Raw genomic sequence first — 20,015 nt, 5'->3', positions numbered from 1 at the left:
CTGACTGTGACCATGGAGCAGGCTCAGTCACTTCACAAAGTCGTATCATTGACATTGTAGTAAAGAACAACTGTGTGTGGGCTATGACTGAGCTTTCTCAATGATGTAGTCTATTTCATTTAGAGAATCCATTACAGCCACTTTGGAAGTATGTTCATCATTCAGTATCTGGAAAATCTACTGGTTCCAGCAGTTAACATGCTGCCAGCCCAGCTGTCCTTGGAGCTGTAAAGGGACTGTGACACTTAATGAACTCATTGTCCTTGCAGTTTGATTGAGTGCTGTGTAAGTTATCACTGTAAAGAAGATGGGTGTCAACATTTTCCCATACAGTGTGAAGATTAAAAGTAGCACCATGTAACTTTCTGACCTTAAAAATATGTTTCTGACTCGTTTTTATGGTACAGTGATGTTCATTATGTACAATCCTGGATAAAAATAAAACCACACTTTTATTTTTTTGGGATGCTGCATCACTTTACAAATAAGTTTTACGGCACTTTACAGCAGTGCATCAGACTCTAGCAAATGGATATCAACACACTGACTATTTTGAATGTTCTTGTGGCTGATTCACCAAAGAAATGCAAGACTTTATTAGAGAAGGAGAGGAAAAGAAAGCGAGAAAGTGACGGAGCACAAGATAAGACAAGAGTCAACATTGATCTGACTTTTACTGACTGGGGAGAGCTCTGAGAAGAGACAGGATGCAAGATGGACGACAAATTAATCATCACTGAGGAGATCTGCCAAAGTTCAGTAGTGCTTTTTTATGATCCAAGCAGATTAGGCTCAGAATTATTTTGCATTGTTATCCTATCATTCTTTACCCAGAGTGTATAGTAACTATAAAATCTACTTTATAGATAGCAGCAACATTTTAGTACTAGTACTGCTGGATCTCAAAGCTGCATTCAACGTGGCTGAATGTAATATCTTACTAAACCAGCTAAAAGACTAGGTAGGACTTTCTGGCACAGTAGTTAACTAGTTTGGGACCTACCTAAAAGACAGGGACCACTTTGTTGTTATAGGTAACTGAGTCAAAGGGAACTTAAATAGCTTTTGAGTTCCACAAGGCTCCATCTCGGGGACACTGTTGTTCAACATCTACATGCTCCCACTCTCTCAAACGATAAAAAACAATAAAATATGTTACCATAACCATGCTGATGACACACAAATTTACGTAACTATCTCACAAGGAGACTATAACCCACTCCAAACACTGATCAATAATAGTTTTTAGAGTCAGCACTCAGCTTCAAACAGTGATGTTAAAACCAACTACGAAGCCAGAAATCTGGGAGCAGTCCTGGAATCAATCCTGAATTTCAGCAGTCACATTAAGACAGTTGTGAAGTCAGCCTTTTGTCATACAAAGAAAATATCAAGGATTAAAGGTGATTCATGTTTTTTTCCTCTCTTTTCTCTTTTTAGAGATGCTTCTGATGATTGTCAGTTTTGTTGCAGATGTTGCAAGGGTTTTTGTTTTGTTTCCTTACATGTGTAGCAGCTGGTTGTCATGTTTATTTATTTGTTTTTTCCTGCTAAGTTTGAGCAGCTAATGGTGTTACCTTATATCTAGTGTATCCTTTTTCTGTCTCTCTCTCTTCACTTTTTTATCTTTCATTTATCTTCTTTCCTTTACTTTCTCCTTGGTCCAGCATAAATATGTAAATTCAGCAATGGGACAAATTAAAAGATAAAGAATAATACTTAAATTATCAAGAGGGGCCTTATATCCATAGAGCTCCTCTGGGCAAAAAGAATTTGTTCGGGACAACACAGCAGCCATATTCTGCTTGCTACGAACCTGGACATTACAAGGTTAAAAGCAAAAAACAAAACTAAAAATAAAAGCTATTAAAGGACTGATGACTCAGCAGGATTTAGAAAAACTTGTCCATGTCTTTAGTAGACTGGACTACTGTAATGCTATCCTTACAGGTCTCCCTAAAAAGTCCATCAGACAGCTGCAGTTAGTCCAGAACGCTGCTGCTCCAGTCCTCACTAAGACCAGGAAAGTGGATCATTTAACCCACATCTTCAGATCTTAACACTGGCCTCCTGTTTGTCAGGAAAAATTACTTTAAAATTCTGCTGTTAGTTTAAAAAGCACTGAATGCTAACTGTTTTAAATCAATGTTAAAACTCTTTGCTGCTTGTTTTTTAACAGCTGTTAACTCCTCACACTGTAACTTTTATTTTTTACATTTTATCTCATTTTCTATTTGGCTTTTTCTGTTTTAATTAAATTGAATATTCTTTTTAACTTTGCTTTAATGTACTTTTTAATACTTCTTCTGTACCACACTGTATTGCTTTTAATGTTTTATGTAAAGCACTTAATTGTCTTGTCGATAAACGCTCTAACTGCGTTCAGTCACACCTTCACCGTGAAGCTTTTTTATAATAAGTATCTGCTGATAGCTTGACCTAGTTTAGATGCACACCAAGTTATCAGATGGTAAGACACAGAAAACACTTTCTCTGAAGCCTTTTGATGCAATCTCTGAGAGGTGCAGTTTGTTTGGAATGTTTCTGTTAAATCAAAGAGCGCATCATTATTGCAGATCATGCAGTTTTCTATGAATCCTCTAAATCAAATTAGGTCCCATGCTGTTTATTTCCTCAGTAAACCCAAGACGAGACACTGGGTGTTTTGTAAGAGGAGTAAAACAAGAAAACCTATGCACCAATTTTAAAAAAAGCAACATTTTGAGGCTTTTTGTAACTTCTCTACCTAATTGATTGTGTGTTTTACATTAACTCAAGTTAAAAATGTATTATGTGGGTCTGGCTCCTTGTCCACTAGAGAAAAGTTGATATTTTTTTTAATAATTAGTAAAAAAGATTCATCAAACCAGAACATAAAAATGAACTGACTGAGCATGTGGTTTAGTTTGTTTGAGGCAGAAAGGATATCTGTATGTGTGTCAGGAATGGTTGCAATGATCATTTTTCATCTGTCTTTAATCGCTAACCACACACGCTGACCTCTGCTAGTTCCTCCTTTCCCACTTGTTTTCCCTCTCTGCTCTCTTTATTCTGACCACGTTAAACCAGGACCCCGTCGCTGACCCTCCAAAGAGAGATTGATTACAGGAAAGGAAGAGAATTTTGTTTGCTTTCTCTTTCTGTGTCTCAATTTTCTTGGTTTCATTCTCCACTTTCTGTTCCGTCACTCTCTCTTGTGCCTTTTCTTAGCTTTTTGGTTATCCCACCCTTTGCTTTTTTTTCTTCCTTCTGTCTTTAGTTTCTACTCTGTCGAGCTAAGTTGGAAAACACCCCTGCCTTTTTGGGTGGATATTTAAAACAAGTTATTTAGTTATTTTGGATTTGCAGCAGCCTGTGTTAGCTCCTCTTGTCCCAGCTCTGGTTGGCTGTGGTAAGGGTGCACATGTGGGCTTGTGCACTTAAGGAGGGGGGGCATGGTGGTAGCAGCTGGTTAAATGCAAGTGTACATTGTGGGACACTGGGCGTATAGCTGAAATAATGAGGCAGTTGCATGTGGTGCGTCCAGGGTGGAGTCATCCTTAGATAAATGTTGGCAAAGGGACTGCAGTGTTTACCATTTCCCCCAGAATACAGTCCTTTTGTTCTGTTCTTCAATTTAATTGTCAGGTACTGAAAGATGCTTTTGAAATCTTATATTTTAATTGGTTTTGCTCATTTTTGCTGAGTGCCTCAGGGTCTGTCTTACATGCCAAGTTTCCCCTAATGCTCATTTTAGAAAAGATGCAGGCTATTTGGATAGGTAAATGTTGCCAAATGACAACAAAAAAGATTAATTTCACCGTCTTTTAATGCTTTTTCACTTCCTTCTCTGTCTTTTCCCATATTTTTAATTGTTTTTGGAATTCAGATATTCTTTACAAAGCAATAAATATACAAGGTGCAACTGGTTGACACTTATATTTCTCATCCTAGATACACCTCTGTTGGTGAGGAGCAGCAGTGACCCAGCTTTGGCTTTACCCCATGACTCGACACCCACACAGCCACCTGATGATGACCAGAGTAATGAGTTTCCTGAACCAGTGAGTATTGCATTGACATAAGAAGGGTGAAGGAAAACTAAAAATCCTTCTTTTTTTCTCATGAAAATGTGAACAAAAGGTTCACTTTCATTTGACCCCACTGCTTCAGTTCAGTAGGTGCTCAATGGGGACAAAAGGAAAGTGAATAGGTAAGAAAGATGAAGATATCGCATCTCCAGTATTGCCCTTGCTGTGTACCATTCCCTCAAAACAAACGGAAAAACCCAGTGAGTGCTCCTCTTGTGGTCCAGCACTGTGCTCCAGGCTCTACTTTTAAAGGGTCGGCTTTTCAAGTGCTTTCCTCCTTTTAGAATCAGGCCGCCATTAAGGGGGCTTTTGTTTGCTGCCTTGTCCCTTTGTGGATGATTGTATGTGAGTGACAGGCAGGACAGAGGCAGTATGAGGTCATGCTTGTGTGTGTGTGAGGGGAAAACTTGGGTAGAGGTGGGGGGAGTGAAGAAAAGGAGTCCTGTTGTTTGTTCCTGTTGTGTTCAGCTCAGCAGTGACTAAGCAGAACACCGGCATCATCGTGCATTAAGTAAACACAATGACAGCATCCATATTGCCTGTCTGAGGAAACACTGGGACTCATGTACTTTAGATGCTGCAGCTAGACTCATTATATATGATTTCACATATCCTTCCCAACTGTTTATAAAATTCTACCTGACAAGTGAACAGCACCTTTAGACAGCTTCAGCCTTATTAAACCCTGATGAAAGCTGTGTTAGAAAAGACAGGTAATAAAAGCTCTTGTCCTTTTTCCATACCTGCTTTATTCAAATCATGTTAAGGGGCTTGCATCCTGTCCCAGCTGCCATCAGAAAGGACGAAGGGTACATCCTGCATAGGCTGGCACCCCACATGTGTAATTTGCAGATGTGCATAAGAACTGGTTGTTAGAAAATGGCTAAATGTGGACAAACCTAAAGATTTTTTTTCCTGACAAGATGGATACAAAAGGCAACTGCACCAACGAAAACATAAAAACCAGCCGCTGCACTGGTAGAGAAACTTAACGAACTCTGTAAGAAAACAAAGCAGACAATCATCGGGAGCACCTATAAGAACATAAACTGAGGAAGACTTGAATATCAACAGGAATACCAACAGCATCAGCAATGAGACTGCAAAAGTATAACTGTGGCTGTTTGTATTAAACCTACAGAGCAACACAGTGACTGTTCAAGCCCGCACTTTAGTCAGAATGAGGGAATGAGATATGTACGGCCATAGAGCATAGTCTCCAGGGAGCCAGGGATGACAGCCAGTGGCCGCCCAGGGACAAGCAGACCCCACTAGCCGGAAAACCACTAATTTTATATCCATTTTTATATCCATATTTTTATAACTTGCCAAGTCTCCTGGCTTTGTTTCTATCTTCTTCCTTGAAGTTTTGTTGCTGTTTAGCGGCTAGCGTAGCGTACACCGCCACCCCTGATGACACCGTTTAACCTAGTTGTCCGTAAGCAGCTAATGCAAAGGATCCTGACAGATTTTCTCAGGCTAAATTAACACTGCAGGTCTTAAATGTTCAATTCCATATTTTTTTTTTTTTTTTAATATTGCTGAGGTTCAATTTTGGTGTGTGTGGTTGTTGACATTAAAAATTAATGTGATCCAAAAGGCAAAATCAAAAGTATTTAAACAAAGAAATATGAGGACTTTGCTTAGGAGTTAGCTTTGCGTTATTTGACCAAGTTTAAAAGACAGTTCTGGTGATAAACCCCTTTCACAATGACAGCTACCACCACTCAATGATAAATATTTTAACTTTGAACTTACCTACTTCTGTCTAAAGTGTGTCTGATGGAAAAGGGTAGCTTTCCTCTACTAGATTTTAATGTCAGTCATAAAGGTGGTGCTTGGAAAACCTGATATTTTCTGAGATGGTACTTAAAAAATTGTGAACCACTGTTTTAAGATGTTATGCAATGGAGTGGAAATGTGGTGATTACAGTCTTTAATCATAACTCCTGTTCAAATACATGTAGAAAAGAAACTGTTAATCAGCTCCACCCACCACTCAACATTATAAAACACTGCGGGCGGCCTTGTTTTGGCTAAATGTAAAAACAGCATCTTAACATAGTTCATGCATTGCATCAGTTTTATAAGGACATATTAATGATGTGTACTGTGGCTTTACAACATTGTAGTACATATGTCTGAATGAAATCTGGACCTGGAAAAGTTGACCAATGACTGTTGACATGAATGCAGTTGCTTATATTAGTGAAACTATTAATGCTAGAAATACTGTCAATGAATGTGTGTGTTTTAGACCTACTAAAAATCAGTATGTAAGCATTGTCATTGCTTCTATAAAGCATATCAATCGTCTAACCAGTCTACCACTTGATGAAAGAGAAGCCCGTGGGCGAGTTGACCCCCAGACCCTTTAATCAATTCCCAGCTGTCATTTCACATCTGTCAGGATCTATCATGTCCATCTTGCAACTTTCTAGACTGATATTTAATAAACTTTATTATCATGAAAGCTTAGGCCCAGGGTAAAGAGTAGAGTTGACTTTTTTTTTTAGATATTAAATGTAATCATGTAAAAATGGCATTGCTCTGTTGCCTGTTGGAAGAACTCCACCTTTTTTGTATTTAAACAGTGAGAGTGAAAGGTTTTAAGTTGTGCTGACGATCAAGAAACTTCTGCTATTCATTAAAGAACTTTATAAGCTCTTTCAAGCCAAGTAATTTAAAAATCTATTGAAGTAATTGTTTGAAAATAGTGAAAATAAACTAATTTGACCAAGACTGTGTGACCCCACATATGAGAAAACAGTCAGTTTCTGTGTACTTTTACGAGGGTGTACGCTTGGAAGGCTTGGAGGCCGTCACAGCTTCTGGGTATATTGAGTCGTGGGCCTGATGGACTCCCTAGATCAATACTCTATCACTTCATCCTCACCCCTCCACTGTATCACACTGTGGGAACCCCCACATCTCCACACACATGCATACGCACTTATCCATTTTTATCTTGAAGGAGGTATTGAAAGCTAGATAAAGTCTACTTCAGGTTGATGAATATGTGCCCTGCCCCTTTAATTGATTTCACTACCTCCCATGTTGAAGGCCAAAGTGGGTCTTCTTCTCTTTGCACATATTCAGTCTTGCAGAGGAGCCAATGAAACTGGCAAATAAGGGCTGAGAGGGCTAAACACACACTCTGGCCTTTAATTGACTCAGGCTTGCTGCCACATTCACGTCTAATAAGTGAACCTTTGATTTTACCAGCGAAGTGCAGGAGCTTCTGAATGCTTTCACTCTTTCTACTTCTGCCTCTCCCACATTCCTTTTATTTTCTTTTTAATCTCCCTTCCACATTTCAGGTGTGCTGACAAGCTACAGCTTATCCAGCAAAAACTAAAATCTCTTGTGTTTTCCTCCTGCAAGCAGCTGAAAGTCATGCACTTGTGTGGGAGTGTGTTTTCTCACATATGTGAAAGCACACAAGTTGACGTGATGTATATGATGCTATTTCTCAGCTGAGTATGATTCTGATGACTGCAGCACTTGTAAGATGTACACAAAATGAAATGCACACCTCATTACTCACGTGTCTGACAAGTTTTCACACAGAGTCACAAACATCTCGTGTCTCATATGTCTGCACGCCTCCACGTCACTCGTACACACCTCTGACAACAAACAGAACACAAAACGCAAAAACATGGATGGCGGTGTTGAACACTGTAACCGAGGAGACAACTTGTTAGTCGTGGTTAGACAGGTTTTCAGACAGGTTTCACAAAGTGTGTGGGCATTCATGTGGCAGCAGTGTTTCCTGCCAGATTCAAATCACTCAGGATGCTACTGATTACATAAAATGAAAACTATAAACTAATTCAATTGCTGGAATTGAAATAAAGATAAATTACAATTAAAAGGTTGGAAATGTAACTTGAAGTGATGTGGTGAGTCTATGTGAAATGTCACGTTATCTGCTTCTAAGTTTTATTTGTTCATTTTTATTTATATCCCCATTAGCTTCAGCCAACAACTGCCACTGTTCTTCCTCCGTGTCCTTCAAGTAAAATCAAGCATTGGTTATACTTAAAATGATAGATAAATTAAATTGTTTTTAGAAGTGCGAGCTGATTGGCTGAGCACAGCAGTGGTTTGCACATCTAAATAAACCAGAGATTAGACTCACACTGGGCATTAAGGCATCATCCCTTCATATTAAAGCATTAAGTTTATGTTATGTGTCAGTGTGTATGCGTCTGCACATGCTCACATGGCATATCTTACGTAATACATGCACTATTTTTGTAGACAAGCAGACACCGTACAGCTCCTGTGATGAGCTGTACAACAAGTGCAGTGGTGTTTTTTTTGTTGTTGTTGTTTTTTTTAACATCCATTCACTTGTACTTCCCCCTGTAACTTGATGTGTCTGTGTTTCATGTGCTCTTGATAATAGCATTGCAGGAACATGCACAGCAACAATAGAGCCTCCAGCTCTTCTCTCTGCCCCCCCTCACACTCATGCGCTCTATTGTGGGGTAATCTCACGCTGCCCAGATAAGTGGGTCACTATTTGTGCAGACTGCATATGCCTGTGCACCTATAAATGCGTCATTTTTATGTTTACGGCTCCGTAGAGGAAGCATGGGGCTTTAATATGTGCAAGAAATATTGAGTGTTTGTGTGTGAGTTGGAAAGGATGTATGTGTGGCAAAGGGTCCACTGGGGAGTTGGGAGTGGTGGTGGTGTTGCGGGGGTTGCTAAGGAGTTGGCTGGTGGGCGGGAGCTTTTTAGTCATTAGTGCTGATGACACAATGAAAGTGACAAGGCAGAAGGACCTAATTGCACCCTTCTTGTCTTTAGTGATTTGGGACAGTTTCTCCGTCAAGCCTCTCGGTTTTGGGTTGAAGCATCTCGCAACAGTTTGACTCACTCGCCCGTCTTTGAGTCTTTCATATTTCTTGCTTTCTAATTTATTTGCCCCAAGGGTTGTTGACTTAAAAATAGAGCCCTGTCTGACACGGGGCAGGGACGGATGGATGGAGGGAGGGGGGGTGGAGGGATAGAGGTAGATAGATGGATATACAGTACACAGAGTGAAGGAAGGACGACGGTGAGTTGCAGGAGCTCAGCATCCAGCGATCATTTTCTTAATTTCTGAAAGGGTGATTGAGGACTGAGTTAGATTGTTTGGCTAATTGGCGGCGGGCCTCCTCACGTTAGCTGAGTGGCTACTTCTCATTTTGTGTGTGTAAAGGTTAGAAACTGTTAATGTCACTGCAGCCTACATCACCCTGTTGTCTCAGCAGATCAGTTTATGCCGTTTTCTTTCTTCTTTTAGGAAATAAGTCATGTACTGACAGGAGCCTCGGACAGACTGCAGACAAACAACCCCCCAGCCAAGATGAACCAAGTGAACTACAGGTAAGTGTGTGCAGAGCTATATGATTGTAGATAGATCATTAAGCTGGATAGGGCACAGTGATGGAGACTAGGATTAGCACTTCAGTCTTTGTTTGACAGCCTGACACACTGACTGGATTAAACAGCCTCATGGGTGTGTGTGACAGCTTTGTATGTGTGTGTGGATGTGTCATGTTTTATTGTTGGTACAATAGGCAATTCTCTCTCCAGTTATATCATGTGGGTTGCCTGTATACACTTGAATAAGCTTTCCAGCGGAATATTTGAAGACAAAACTAAAACAGTATTTGACAAAGTGTCTCTTTCAGATTTTGATAAGTCTCGTTTTAAATGGAACTTGTAGGCAGTTAGTAATAATCTTGCTAACATTTGCCAAGTTCGGTTGTACCCCACTGTTTTACAATGAGCGTAGAAGTTGTGCAAAGTTAATAACTTTCAGAAAAAAATTTTAATTTGCTGACTGTGTCAGTAGTTTTAAATAAAATTGCTTTCCCCAACTTGCTTCATTAACCTGTTAACCTCTTCTTGTCCGATATGACATACCCCAAAATAAATTAGGTATATCATCACAACTACAAGGGATGTTTGTATAATCTTGGTCTCAAAAGAAAGCTAAGAGAGTGGCAGAATCAAGATATGTTATTGTGTCAGTAAATTCACCTTGAACACAGTAGAACATTTAAATGGTTATCTCCTTAAAGTAAACCACATTACTTTCAGTGGAACGAGACGATAGCAACCCAATTCATCTGGGAATTAGTAATGTCTGATGAGGAGTTTTGCTAAAGTAGAAGATAAAAAGTGAAACTGAGTAGTTTTACAGATGTTTTAATTAAGGTGTTATGCAGGTAAGTATTACAGGATATTTACCTTGATAGAGGTGTAGGTTGTCAACACCATTATTCATCATGAGAATCAGGGGATAGACTTAGACTTTGGACTTTAGGCTCCCAAGGGGAAATTCTTTTCCACAAGACCAAACCCCTGGATTCCAGATCACTAAGTAGACAATACTGCACAGAATACAAGATCATACTGAAGAGAGCAGAACAGCCCCTAAATTCTCCTTAGAGACAGCAGGTGGATCCAGAAAGAAGTGAACCCCAGGATAGTATCGTAGCAAAAGTGAATACTTCACTATAAAACCCCCCTTTTTCATGGAAACTTAATTTCAGTTGAAGTCAGACTGTATGAGAACACGGCACTGTTATTTTTAGGTAAAATAAAACTTTGTCCACAAAACAACTAAACTTAGACCTGCTTTATGATTTATGTATGTATGTAATCAGAGTTTTTGTCCCATAGTGATTAGACAGACATCTTTGCAATCAGTCTCTTCTTTCATGTGACAACTTTTTTGTGTGGTTTGCTTGAAGTGGAGGAATTAGCAGAAGCTCTGTGATTAACAGAGCTGTTATGTTTTTCTTACATTCCCATATATTTGTTTGGGTTTTGAATTGTGTTTAGTTTTTGCATACTAATGCCTGTGATGTCTTTTAGCTGAGGGCCTCCCCGCCATTTTTGGTATGCTACATGTAAGGATTGGCTTTTTTCTAGCGTTTGCACAAATCTGTACCGCACGCATCTCGTGAAGAAGTGGTTAAACCTACAGTACATACTTATGTGCAGCATATGGGTGTGTGCAAATATCTCACTGTCACTTGCAGCCCTCTACCTTGATAGGTGTCTCTCCTCTCCATTTTTCATCTGTCTCCAAGCTGTCAGTCACAGGGTAACCATAGCAACATTTAAACTAGTACAACCCCTTCACCTGTCTCGTTCTGCAAAACCATGACAAAAGTGCAGATCATTTCATGCACATCCTCCACTGGCAAGTGATTTTGCTGATTAAAGAACGGCCCTCTTTAGAAATAACCGTGGATAAAATCGCTGGTGACAGATGGTGATTTTTCAGAGTTTTACAGTACAGTGGTGCCTTGACAGCACTGTGATACAATGGAGGCATGGCTCTCTACAGATAGTTTGCCATGGTAACAGATGGTTGGCAGTTGAAGAAACCACGGTAAGCGAGCGAGGGGGCACGTTTTCCGGGGTCTCGGCCGCGGGTTTGTCAGGCGCTCGACCTCCGTCGATCTAGAGGAAGTCAACCAAGAGTGGGAGCTCCATCTGTCTCACTCCTTGTTACTCTTTTCATCCATCCCACTGTCCCCCATCTCTCAGTCCCTCCCACCCTCCTCCAACTGCAATGCCTCTGTTTGTTTGTGTTTGTGTCAGTGGGATGCTAAAATGGGTGAGCGGAGCTGTTCTGCATATTAGCGTGCAACGCTAACAAGCTACGGTTGTCTCTGATGAGCTTGTTTGTGCCACAGTTTGTTTTTTTATACAAATGGAAATTGGTTGAAGCTGCGTATGTGTTTATTTCTACCACACACAAAGTGCGAATGCATTTACTTCTCTGAGATGTAACCGTGCACCTGTGTGTTAGTGCATGCATCCTATCCCGGTCTGATTGTTTATCATCACTAAAGTAAATCCAGACTGCTTGTGTGTGTGTGTGTGTGTGTGTGTTATTCACAGGCTTTGCACATGTGTTATTTAAATGTAACTGTGCTGTCTAATAGATGTAAATGTGATGCATGTGTGTAGCTGTGAATTTTCAATTTAGAGGAATGTGACTGATGGTGTTTGTGAACATGCAATAGATGTAGCAATAAGAATGCAAATTGGATGTGTGTGCATGCAGACCTGTATGCGTACAGTATGTGTGTGCGACCCTGGCAGAGGTTAACGAGAGCAGCGTGACAGTGACGGAAGAGTGTGTTATAATGATCTTAGCTAGTCCTTGGGTTTGTGGACGTGTGCAAAACACACAAACCTTGAACCAAAGTGCTTTTGTTCTCAGACTTGTTTAGTTTTCTTTTTTTTTTCTTTAACTCAGATCACAGATGACTTATTTTTCTAACTTTATATATAATAATAAAAAAAAAAGCTCCATCCAGTGGAAAGTATATATATATAAATGTTTGTGATTGCTCCTTTGGACCGTTTTTCATTCTCCTCCAAAGTATTAAGAGTGAGGAAAACTCTCCCTTCTGAACTTAATCAGATATTGTCACCTTCTGCGTGGCCAGCTGTGACTTTCCCTCCCCTGCAGCCCAAATCTGATTTCATATTCTGGCACCACACTGCTCCTTCCTGTCTTAAATCAATCCCTGCTCACCTCTGATTCTGTTTCACCTGTTCACCTGCTCTCCCCCGGACACACTTTTGGGGAAATGGTCTCTACTGACATGTTGTGCTCCAGGCTTAAAGCTCACCTTATGACCACATATAGCTCCTGTACTTAAAACAAAAAAGTTATCTTTTGAAGGTTTTGATTCTCCTTTTAAAAAACGGAAACTTTTTCTTTTTACTGATGTTTCCTTTAATTCAGCATCCTAAAGTCTAAAAATTCAGTCCTTCATTACATAAAATTAGCAGAAACGCATGTCCAAGCCTGTAGTTTATTAGTTTTTACAGGCAGCTTACTTTAAGAGCAATTTAGCCTCCCATGTTTTGCCCAAAAGCACTGGAGCACATAAACAGAGGTAGGAATTTCCAGTGGATCGTTGTAACCACTGATGAGGTCAGCCACTGGTTTGCATTGGAGCCACATTGAAGCCTAGAGAAAGGTTGTATGGTTAATGACATCCTCTTTATTTGGAGCCAGGACCATCCAGTTATGGGAATACATAGAGCTTCATGATTACGTTAAGAAACAAGATACATCCTAGAAAACCTTTCTCACTTTTAATGTCACAGATAACCTTTCATCTTATGGGGTTAAAAGTACAACCCTGCTTTATTTTTATTTACTAAAATCTAAAGGTTTTGGGCCCCAATTCCAACTGAAGACAAGCAAACCCAAACATGATGCTTCTACCACCATGCTTTACCATGGGTGGGTTTTTTGTTTTGTTGATGTGCCTTGTTTTTGCACCAAAAATATCTTTTGACGTTGTTGCCAAAATGTTCATGCTTAGTTTAATTAAACCATAACACATTTTCCTACATGTTTTTTGAGACTTTAAGTATTTTCTTTCCAAATATAGCTGGATGTGAATGTCTTTCTTCATGAGAAAGGGGCTTGTGTTTTGCTATCTTAGTTACCGTATAACTTAAATATAGAGAATACAGGAAAAATTTTTCCTGTGTAGTGGGCAACCTGTACTTACTGCCTTCAGTATATTCAATGACCTGGAATTTTTTTTTTTTTTTTTTTACTCTCCCCTGACTGATATCTTTAAACAATTGAATCCTTTTAACACTTTGTATTGGATGCAGGTGAGTAAAGGTCAGCAGGTGAGAAATTTCTCATGGCCCCATTTTTTGTTTTCACATCACAACAAACCTGGCATTTTAATTGGGCTAATTTCAGTGCCCTTCATATGCAAAAATAGCGCATCAAGGGCATTAAAATTGGAGACCATTCAGAAAGTAAACTTTTACTTAAAGAAAAAAAAAACACCAGGATCCCTTGAGCCTGTGTTAGTCTAATTAACCAAAGAACAAGCCTTAATTACAATAAGTTGAAAAGTCATTAAAGCAGGGTAACAAACAGCTTTGGTAAATGCTCCTCTGGAAAATGAGGACAAAATAACAGCCATGAATTATAACAATGAACATGCAGTTTAAGTTGCTGATAAATAAACTTATTTGCCTGTCTGGTTGGCAGCCACTCAGGCCAATCATAAAATCAAAAACTAGTATTTACCTACTAATGGAGCTGTTTTTTTTTTTAATACAGCATGTCTATATGCTGCAATTTCCAGTATAATTGACAGCATTCTTTAATAGAGAATGAACCAAACCAAACTAAAACCAAAAACAAACCTTCTTCCTGTTTTTCTTTTGTTGCATGGTCCTTTTTTTTATCTGCTTCTAAAAGCAACAGATCAGGACCCGGCCGAGATTATTGGTAAAGCTCATTGTGTTTCATCTCAATCTGCTCTTCTATCTGCCTCCCTTTTATCTCTTGCTCTTTTCTTTTGTCCGCCAGCTAGATTGGGTAGTCTAGAAGCAGCCAGATAAGAGGTGAAGTAGCCACCTGAGTCCCAGTCGCTCACACACACACACACACACATGCACACACTCGCACACATCATTACGTTTGGCAGGGCTACCTGTAAGCTAATTTGTATCCCTATCTGTGTAGCCTGGAGGAAAATGCTAATGGATTTTGAGGAGTTTGCACATGAAAAGGTTTAAAGCATGTGCTTTAATCAGTGTTTTTACAATTGTTGGGAACACACTGTTCACATCCTGATTTGTTGTATACTTTTTTGACAGCAGTTTGACAAGGACAGTTGAGCTCGCAGGTGATCAGGGCCCCCTGGGTATCCATGTGGTTCCCTACTGCTCCTCTCTCAGTGGACGGTAAGCACACTTACAGGCTCATATAGTGACATTATAAAAGAAAGGCAGGTGGTATTGTTTACTCTGCTAAAAAAACAAAAAAATTAGCAGACAATAGTCATACATTTGCATACTTTCATGTGTGTGTTTATTGCTGAATTTGTGTCCCTAGAACTCTGGGTCTTCACATAAAAGGAATCGAGGAAAACAGTCGTTCCAAGAGAGAGAATATCTTCAAGGAAGATGAAAGTATCGTCCAAATCAACGACACACCACTCCTGGACAAAACCTTTACACAGTAAGCAGCTCAGTGTGGATGAACAGTCGGTTGTCCAGAAACTAAGTTATTGTAGGTGCTATTTTAAAGATCTGAATTTGGCATTATCTTGTTGAGTGAAGCTGATTTTGGACGTGCAGGAATCTTCTAACAGCTGTGAAGAAAATCCACCAATAAACACTTTTTCCTCCTTATCTATGAAGATTCGGATGGTTTGAAGCCTTTCATTTAGAGGATGGCTGTGGGAACCCATTTCATATATCAAACTATTCTGGTCCACGCTCCTTACCAGTGAACTGTAATGAGATTTTTTAATACTTATACTGATACTGGGCATCGGCAATTACTCTAATGTAATTGCTTGTTCTGAGTTTGGATGTGGTATTGGTGCATCCCTACCAAATGCAATAAGGATCACCAGCAGGTAATACAAAATTACATAAAATATGAATTGGCTGGAGCGTAGATATCTAAGCTAGCTATTGGTTAGCATGACGTCAATGCAGGGGATGGGCAAAAAATGTATTAATACTTTCCCTAAAAACTGGAGCCAGGCAAACATACAGATGATGGAAGGGAGGCATACAAGGGGAAGATCTGGCAGGAAAGAGATATATATCCAGACTAAATGCTGAGTTCTAATAAGTCGATCACTTTTAAGTCATACGAAGCCTGCTGTGCCATCTGAACGAAGCCAAATGCACACAAAGATACTTTCCTACATGCTTCATGTGTTCAGACATCCCATGTCACCACATCATTTTCTTCTCCTAATTTCTCCCTCTTTTCTGAATACACGACACTGATTTCTGTCCCCATTCTTTCTGCTTCCTCCATAGTCTTTCCTGACCTGGAGCTGAACAGTTCTGTTTAACTGTGCGATATCCCACTGTGATGTCTGTTTTTCTGATAGTAGTCAATTAAAGCTGCAATAGGAGCCTGCTGCATGGTCTTTCCATCTGATCTGGACCACAGTGTCCCAAACCAGCTGGAGGAAACACTCTGTTCTTGATCCAAGCTGAAATACACCTCCATTAGCAGCTCATAAGCTTTATTCACCTTTCTCATTGTTTTCTGTGTCTTCTCCATCTGTCTTCAGCTTTCAGGTTTATTTTTTTCCTCAACGGTTACACAAAGCAGACTAGCTGCTGGCTCAGAGGTGGTGGTCCTATATTGTTTATGTCTTCTTCCAGATGTAAATATTTCTGTTTTGTTTTTATCTGATTCGTTGTAGGTCTCAAGATGTGTTCCGCCAGGCCATGATGTCTTCTTATGTGCGCCTGGAAGTCCTCCCTGCAGCCAACAAGCCGCGCTATGAAAAGAGCCTGATTGGTCAGCTTTTTACCGGTGATGAAAAAGACGCCCCTCCGAAAGGAAGGAATCTGATAGTAGCCCAAGCTCAAGCCGACCCCCGACCGGAACCCAAACCAGATTTGAGACTGAACGCCAAAGCAGAAGCTAGACGACCAGACGTACGCTCCAAGACACCCGAGCCAGCTCTGCAGAGCATACCACCTGTACAGAACCAGTCTGGGCCGGGTTCCTTGGAGAGAGGTTCTCCAACACCTCCAACAAGAGCAGCAAACTCCTCTCCAATTTCCAGGGCCCACAACCAGAGCCCATTGGCCAGTAAGGGTCCTGCTTTGCCTGGCCCATCTAACCTTACAAGCAGGAAGGGCGGCAAGAAGTTTAAAATCGACCTGAAAAAAGGTAAAATTTTATCAGGTTTCTCATTAAACATTTTATCCACTAATAATAAAGTATTAGAAATAAAAAATGGAACATATCTGCAGTTTTCCAGTTGAGGTTGCCAGGACGACCGCAACAGTTGGGAGCAGGTCTTCAGAAATGATGAATGGGGGTTTTTTGGCTTTTGTCACAAGCGTAGTCTTCTATGCTAGCCTGGCTAATTTCTGCCCAAACTGAATAGCAGTAGTTAAAAACAGGAAGTGAGAAAGACATGGATTACAGTTTAAAGACTGCATTTGAATAAAAGGATATAAAACTTTGATTTAAATGAGACAAAGCAACAAAAGCCTGGATCTGACAGCGAGCTGCGAAACGGTGGTCCAGCTTTAAACCACACTGCTTAACTGTCTTTTTTATGTTTAATAGGATGTTTACTGAGGTCAGAAAGTCAGAAAGAGGCCCGTTTCTTGTTGCCTTTTCTTCACTTCTGGATTGGCTTTACTTTTCCGACCTGCAGGCTGAGCTTTAGAGAAAATGGTGAAAGTTGAAGATGTCTTTGTTGAAGGATGTCCAGCTTATAGGCGTAGGTATTTTTAACTGTGCAACAGCTCCTTGCTCAAATCATTTCTTTCAAACATAAAAAAAAAACACTTTTTGTTTAGTTCAGCCAAAAGGAAACTTTTAATTGTGACCATATGTTTTATTTGGTCAGATTCCTGGATATCTGTAGGAATCGTGTGTGTTGCGCTTTATAAATCAGCGTGGCATTGCAGCCACCTTATCTCTTATCTTTCAGTGGTGGAGAGTTGATGTGTTGATAGCAGGGGAATAGGTTCTTGTGACTGAATGGACTCTGTTCTTGTAACCTGTAACGTGTGGCCGCTGAAAGGATGGCTATAATTGGGCTACATGCACACACACACGCTCACTACAGGTATACAAGCATGGCAAGACATCCAGATGAATGGATAGAAGAAATTGAGCTCCACACTCGCCAGCTTTAGCTGAAAGCCCTTTTCACTACTATGGTATTATTATTCTTCCATTTCTTCTCCTTTTCCCTCCATCCTTCTTTTGTTTGATTTTTTTCTCTCTCTCCTGTCTCCTTCTATCCCTTTCACTTGATCAGAAGAGAGGATATTATTGGGTTTCTAACACCCTCTCCCTCTGCAACAGGCTCTTTCTCTTCCTGATTGACAGGTTGGAGGTTTAGGTGCGCTAATGTAGGGCAGGCAGAAGCTTAGCTTGGAGACCAGATAGCATCATTCACCGCCTTTAGTATGCTACGCCGGCTTTGCTCTCCCCGCGCACACACCCACACACAATCTCACACAGAGCGTGGCACATTTCACTCATGGCTTGGGGCTTGTGAGGCCGTGAAAGCGGGAGAGGGTGGAGGCTCTGGGGGTTGGTGGTTCATGCACATGTGTGTGGTCTCAGAAGCGCACACACACACATTGTAAATGAATGCACACAGCGAGTCAACGTAGGCTCACAAGCGCCAAGAAAATCTTTGTGGAAATCACATCGCATCCCCAGGGATGGATGCCAGAAAAGAGGGTCTTCTCTGCCTCTCCTTTCCATCTTCTACCTCTACTTCCCTTCATCAACCTCCGTTCGGCCTGCTCACACGTGAAATTAAAGGCAGAGGCTGTCTAATCCGGCTAGGACACAAGCTTTCTCCCAAAGGCTCAGAGGCTGAGCTAGGCAACGAACCCCCGCAGGAAAACGGGCTCTTAAATAGTAGTTAATCTAGAGGACGACGCTAAAACCACAGACTGGGTACAGCAGGACTCAAGAGGAAGCGAGAGAGGGAAATTCTAGAAGAAAATTGACTGAACATGCAAATGAGATGAAAAAATTAAAATAAAATTTAATTAAAAGTCATAAAATTCATAATTAAGTCTAATTTTCTGAGGGAATGAATCGCCCTAACACACACTATGATGCAGGTTTGCTTTCTTTCCCCAGGTGCGGAAGGTTTGGGCTTCACCGTGGTAACCAGGGACACTTCTGTCCACGGGCCAGGGCCAATTTTAGTGAAGAACATACTGCCACGTGGAGCCGCGGTGGAGGATGGCCGCCTTCAGCCTGGAGACCGCATCCTGGAGGTAAAACACACCTCATTCTTGTGATCCTCAACCAGCAATAACAAATGTAGCCAAAACAAGCACATAACAATCATTACTTGTAGGGTGTAGAAGGCTGCGGACTCCCTACTGGCTTAACACAGTCACTGCTTTTTTTCACCATGAAATCATTTCACCTCAGAACAGACTGGATGAATCAACTGTTTCACATATGTATATTATAAGAAATGTTTTTTTTTTCTTCAAAATTATAAATGCTGCACACTAAGCTGCAAAACAAAAAGAAGTTTTTAAACTTATGCAAAAGTTGTCTCTTTGGATCTTATTTGCATCTAACTCTCCAAAGTGTTTTTTTTTTCCTTCTGTTTCTACTGTTTTCTGATCATGCAATTAATTTTGGTGGCTCCCCTGCACCCACACGGTTAGCATCATCTATCCGTAGACCATCACGTCACTTCAAAATGAAACAAAAATGATCAGTAATTTGAGGAGCTACTTTCTTCCAGAAAAATATTTGTTTAGAAAAATGGGGATAGGAATTTAAGGATAGGAGAGCTGATGCCCAAACAGAAATAGCTGTTTGATCCTCCACTACTTTCCTTCGATATGTTAGTACAAAGCACTGCCAGTGGATAATACACTCCCCTTTAATCTACTCCTGTGTGTGTCTTGTATTTCCTTTTTGTGTGTGTGTAGGTGAACGGAGTAGACATGACAGGCCGCAGCCAGGAGGAACTCGTGGCCATGCTGCGTAGCACCAAGCAGGGCGAGAGTGTGCATGTGGTGGTGGCGCGGCAGGAGGACATCTTCCTGCCGCGGGAGCTGGTAAGACACAACAACACAGCATGCATGTCCTCACGCAGCCTGCTGTATCCTCACACGATGTCCCTTTACTCTTTTTTTTTTTCTGCTACAGCTGATCATTTTTCATCTCTTGCTCGTTTGTGTTTCTTTGTTTTTTTTTACCACATTTCCTCCACATTGTGTCATTTTTTTTCTTCTCCCAATGGAGCAAACCCCTTTCTGTCGATGCCCTTTTGCCCCACACAGGGACACACACAAACACACTCGGGGCACGCTTCAGCCTTCCTGTCCCTCTCTGGTTTGTTGATACAGCAATGCCAGAGGATGTCACACACACGAGGCTCAGCG

At 40.7% G+C, this 20,015-nt stretch overlaps 1 protein-coding gene across 3 annotated transcripts in view; it reads left to right on the top strand.

The window, feature by feature from the left end:
* The window catches only part of pard3ba (par-3 family cell polarity regulator beta a), a 175,776-nt gene that overhangs the window by 47,455 nt on the left and 108,306 nt on the right, over positions 1 to 20,015 (top strand). For 2 of the 3 annotated variants that reach the window (XM_041978551.1, XM_041978553.1), the window contains 7 exons: positions 3,934 to 4,043; positions 9,370 to 9,452; positions 14,742 to 14,828; positions 14,980 to 15,105; positions 16,319 to 16,794; positions 18,745 to 18,884; positions 19,560 to 19,688. In XM_041978551.1, coding sequence (XP_041834485.1) covers positions 3,934 to 4,043; positions 9,370 to 9,452; positions 14,742 to 14,828; positions 14,980 to 15,105; positions 16,319 to 16,794; positions 18,745 to 18,884; positions 19,560 to 19,688 — 1,151 coding nt within the window. The remainder of the gene's footprint in view (positions 1 to 3,933; positions 4,044 to 9,369; positions 9,453 to 14,741; positions 14,829 to 14,979; positions 15,106 to 16,318; positions 16,795 to 18,744; positions 18,885 to 19,559; positions 19,689 to 20,015) is intronic. The other variant, XM_041978552.1, reaches the window with a different exon arrangement.

The sequence above is a fragment of the Melanotaenia boesemani genome, chromosome 24 (assembly GCF_017639745.1).
Source record: "Melanotaenia boesemani isolate fMelBoe1 chromosome 24, fMelBoe1.pri, whole genome shotgun sequence".
NCBI lineage: Eukaryota > Metazoa > Chordata > Actinopteri > Atheriniformes > Melanotaeniidae > Melanotaenia > Melanotaenia boesemani.
Note: the sequence above shows the minus strand (reverse complement) of the source record. Positions and strands in the feature narration are given on the sequence as shown.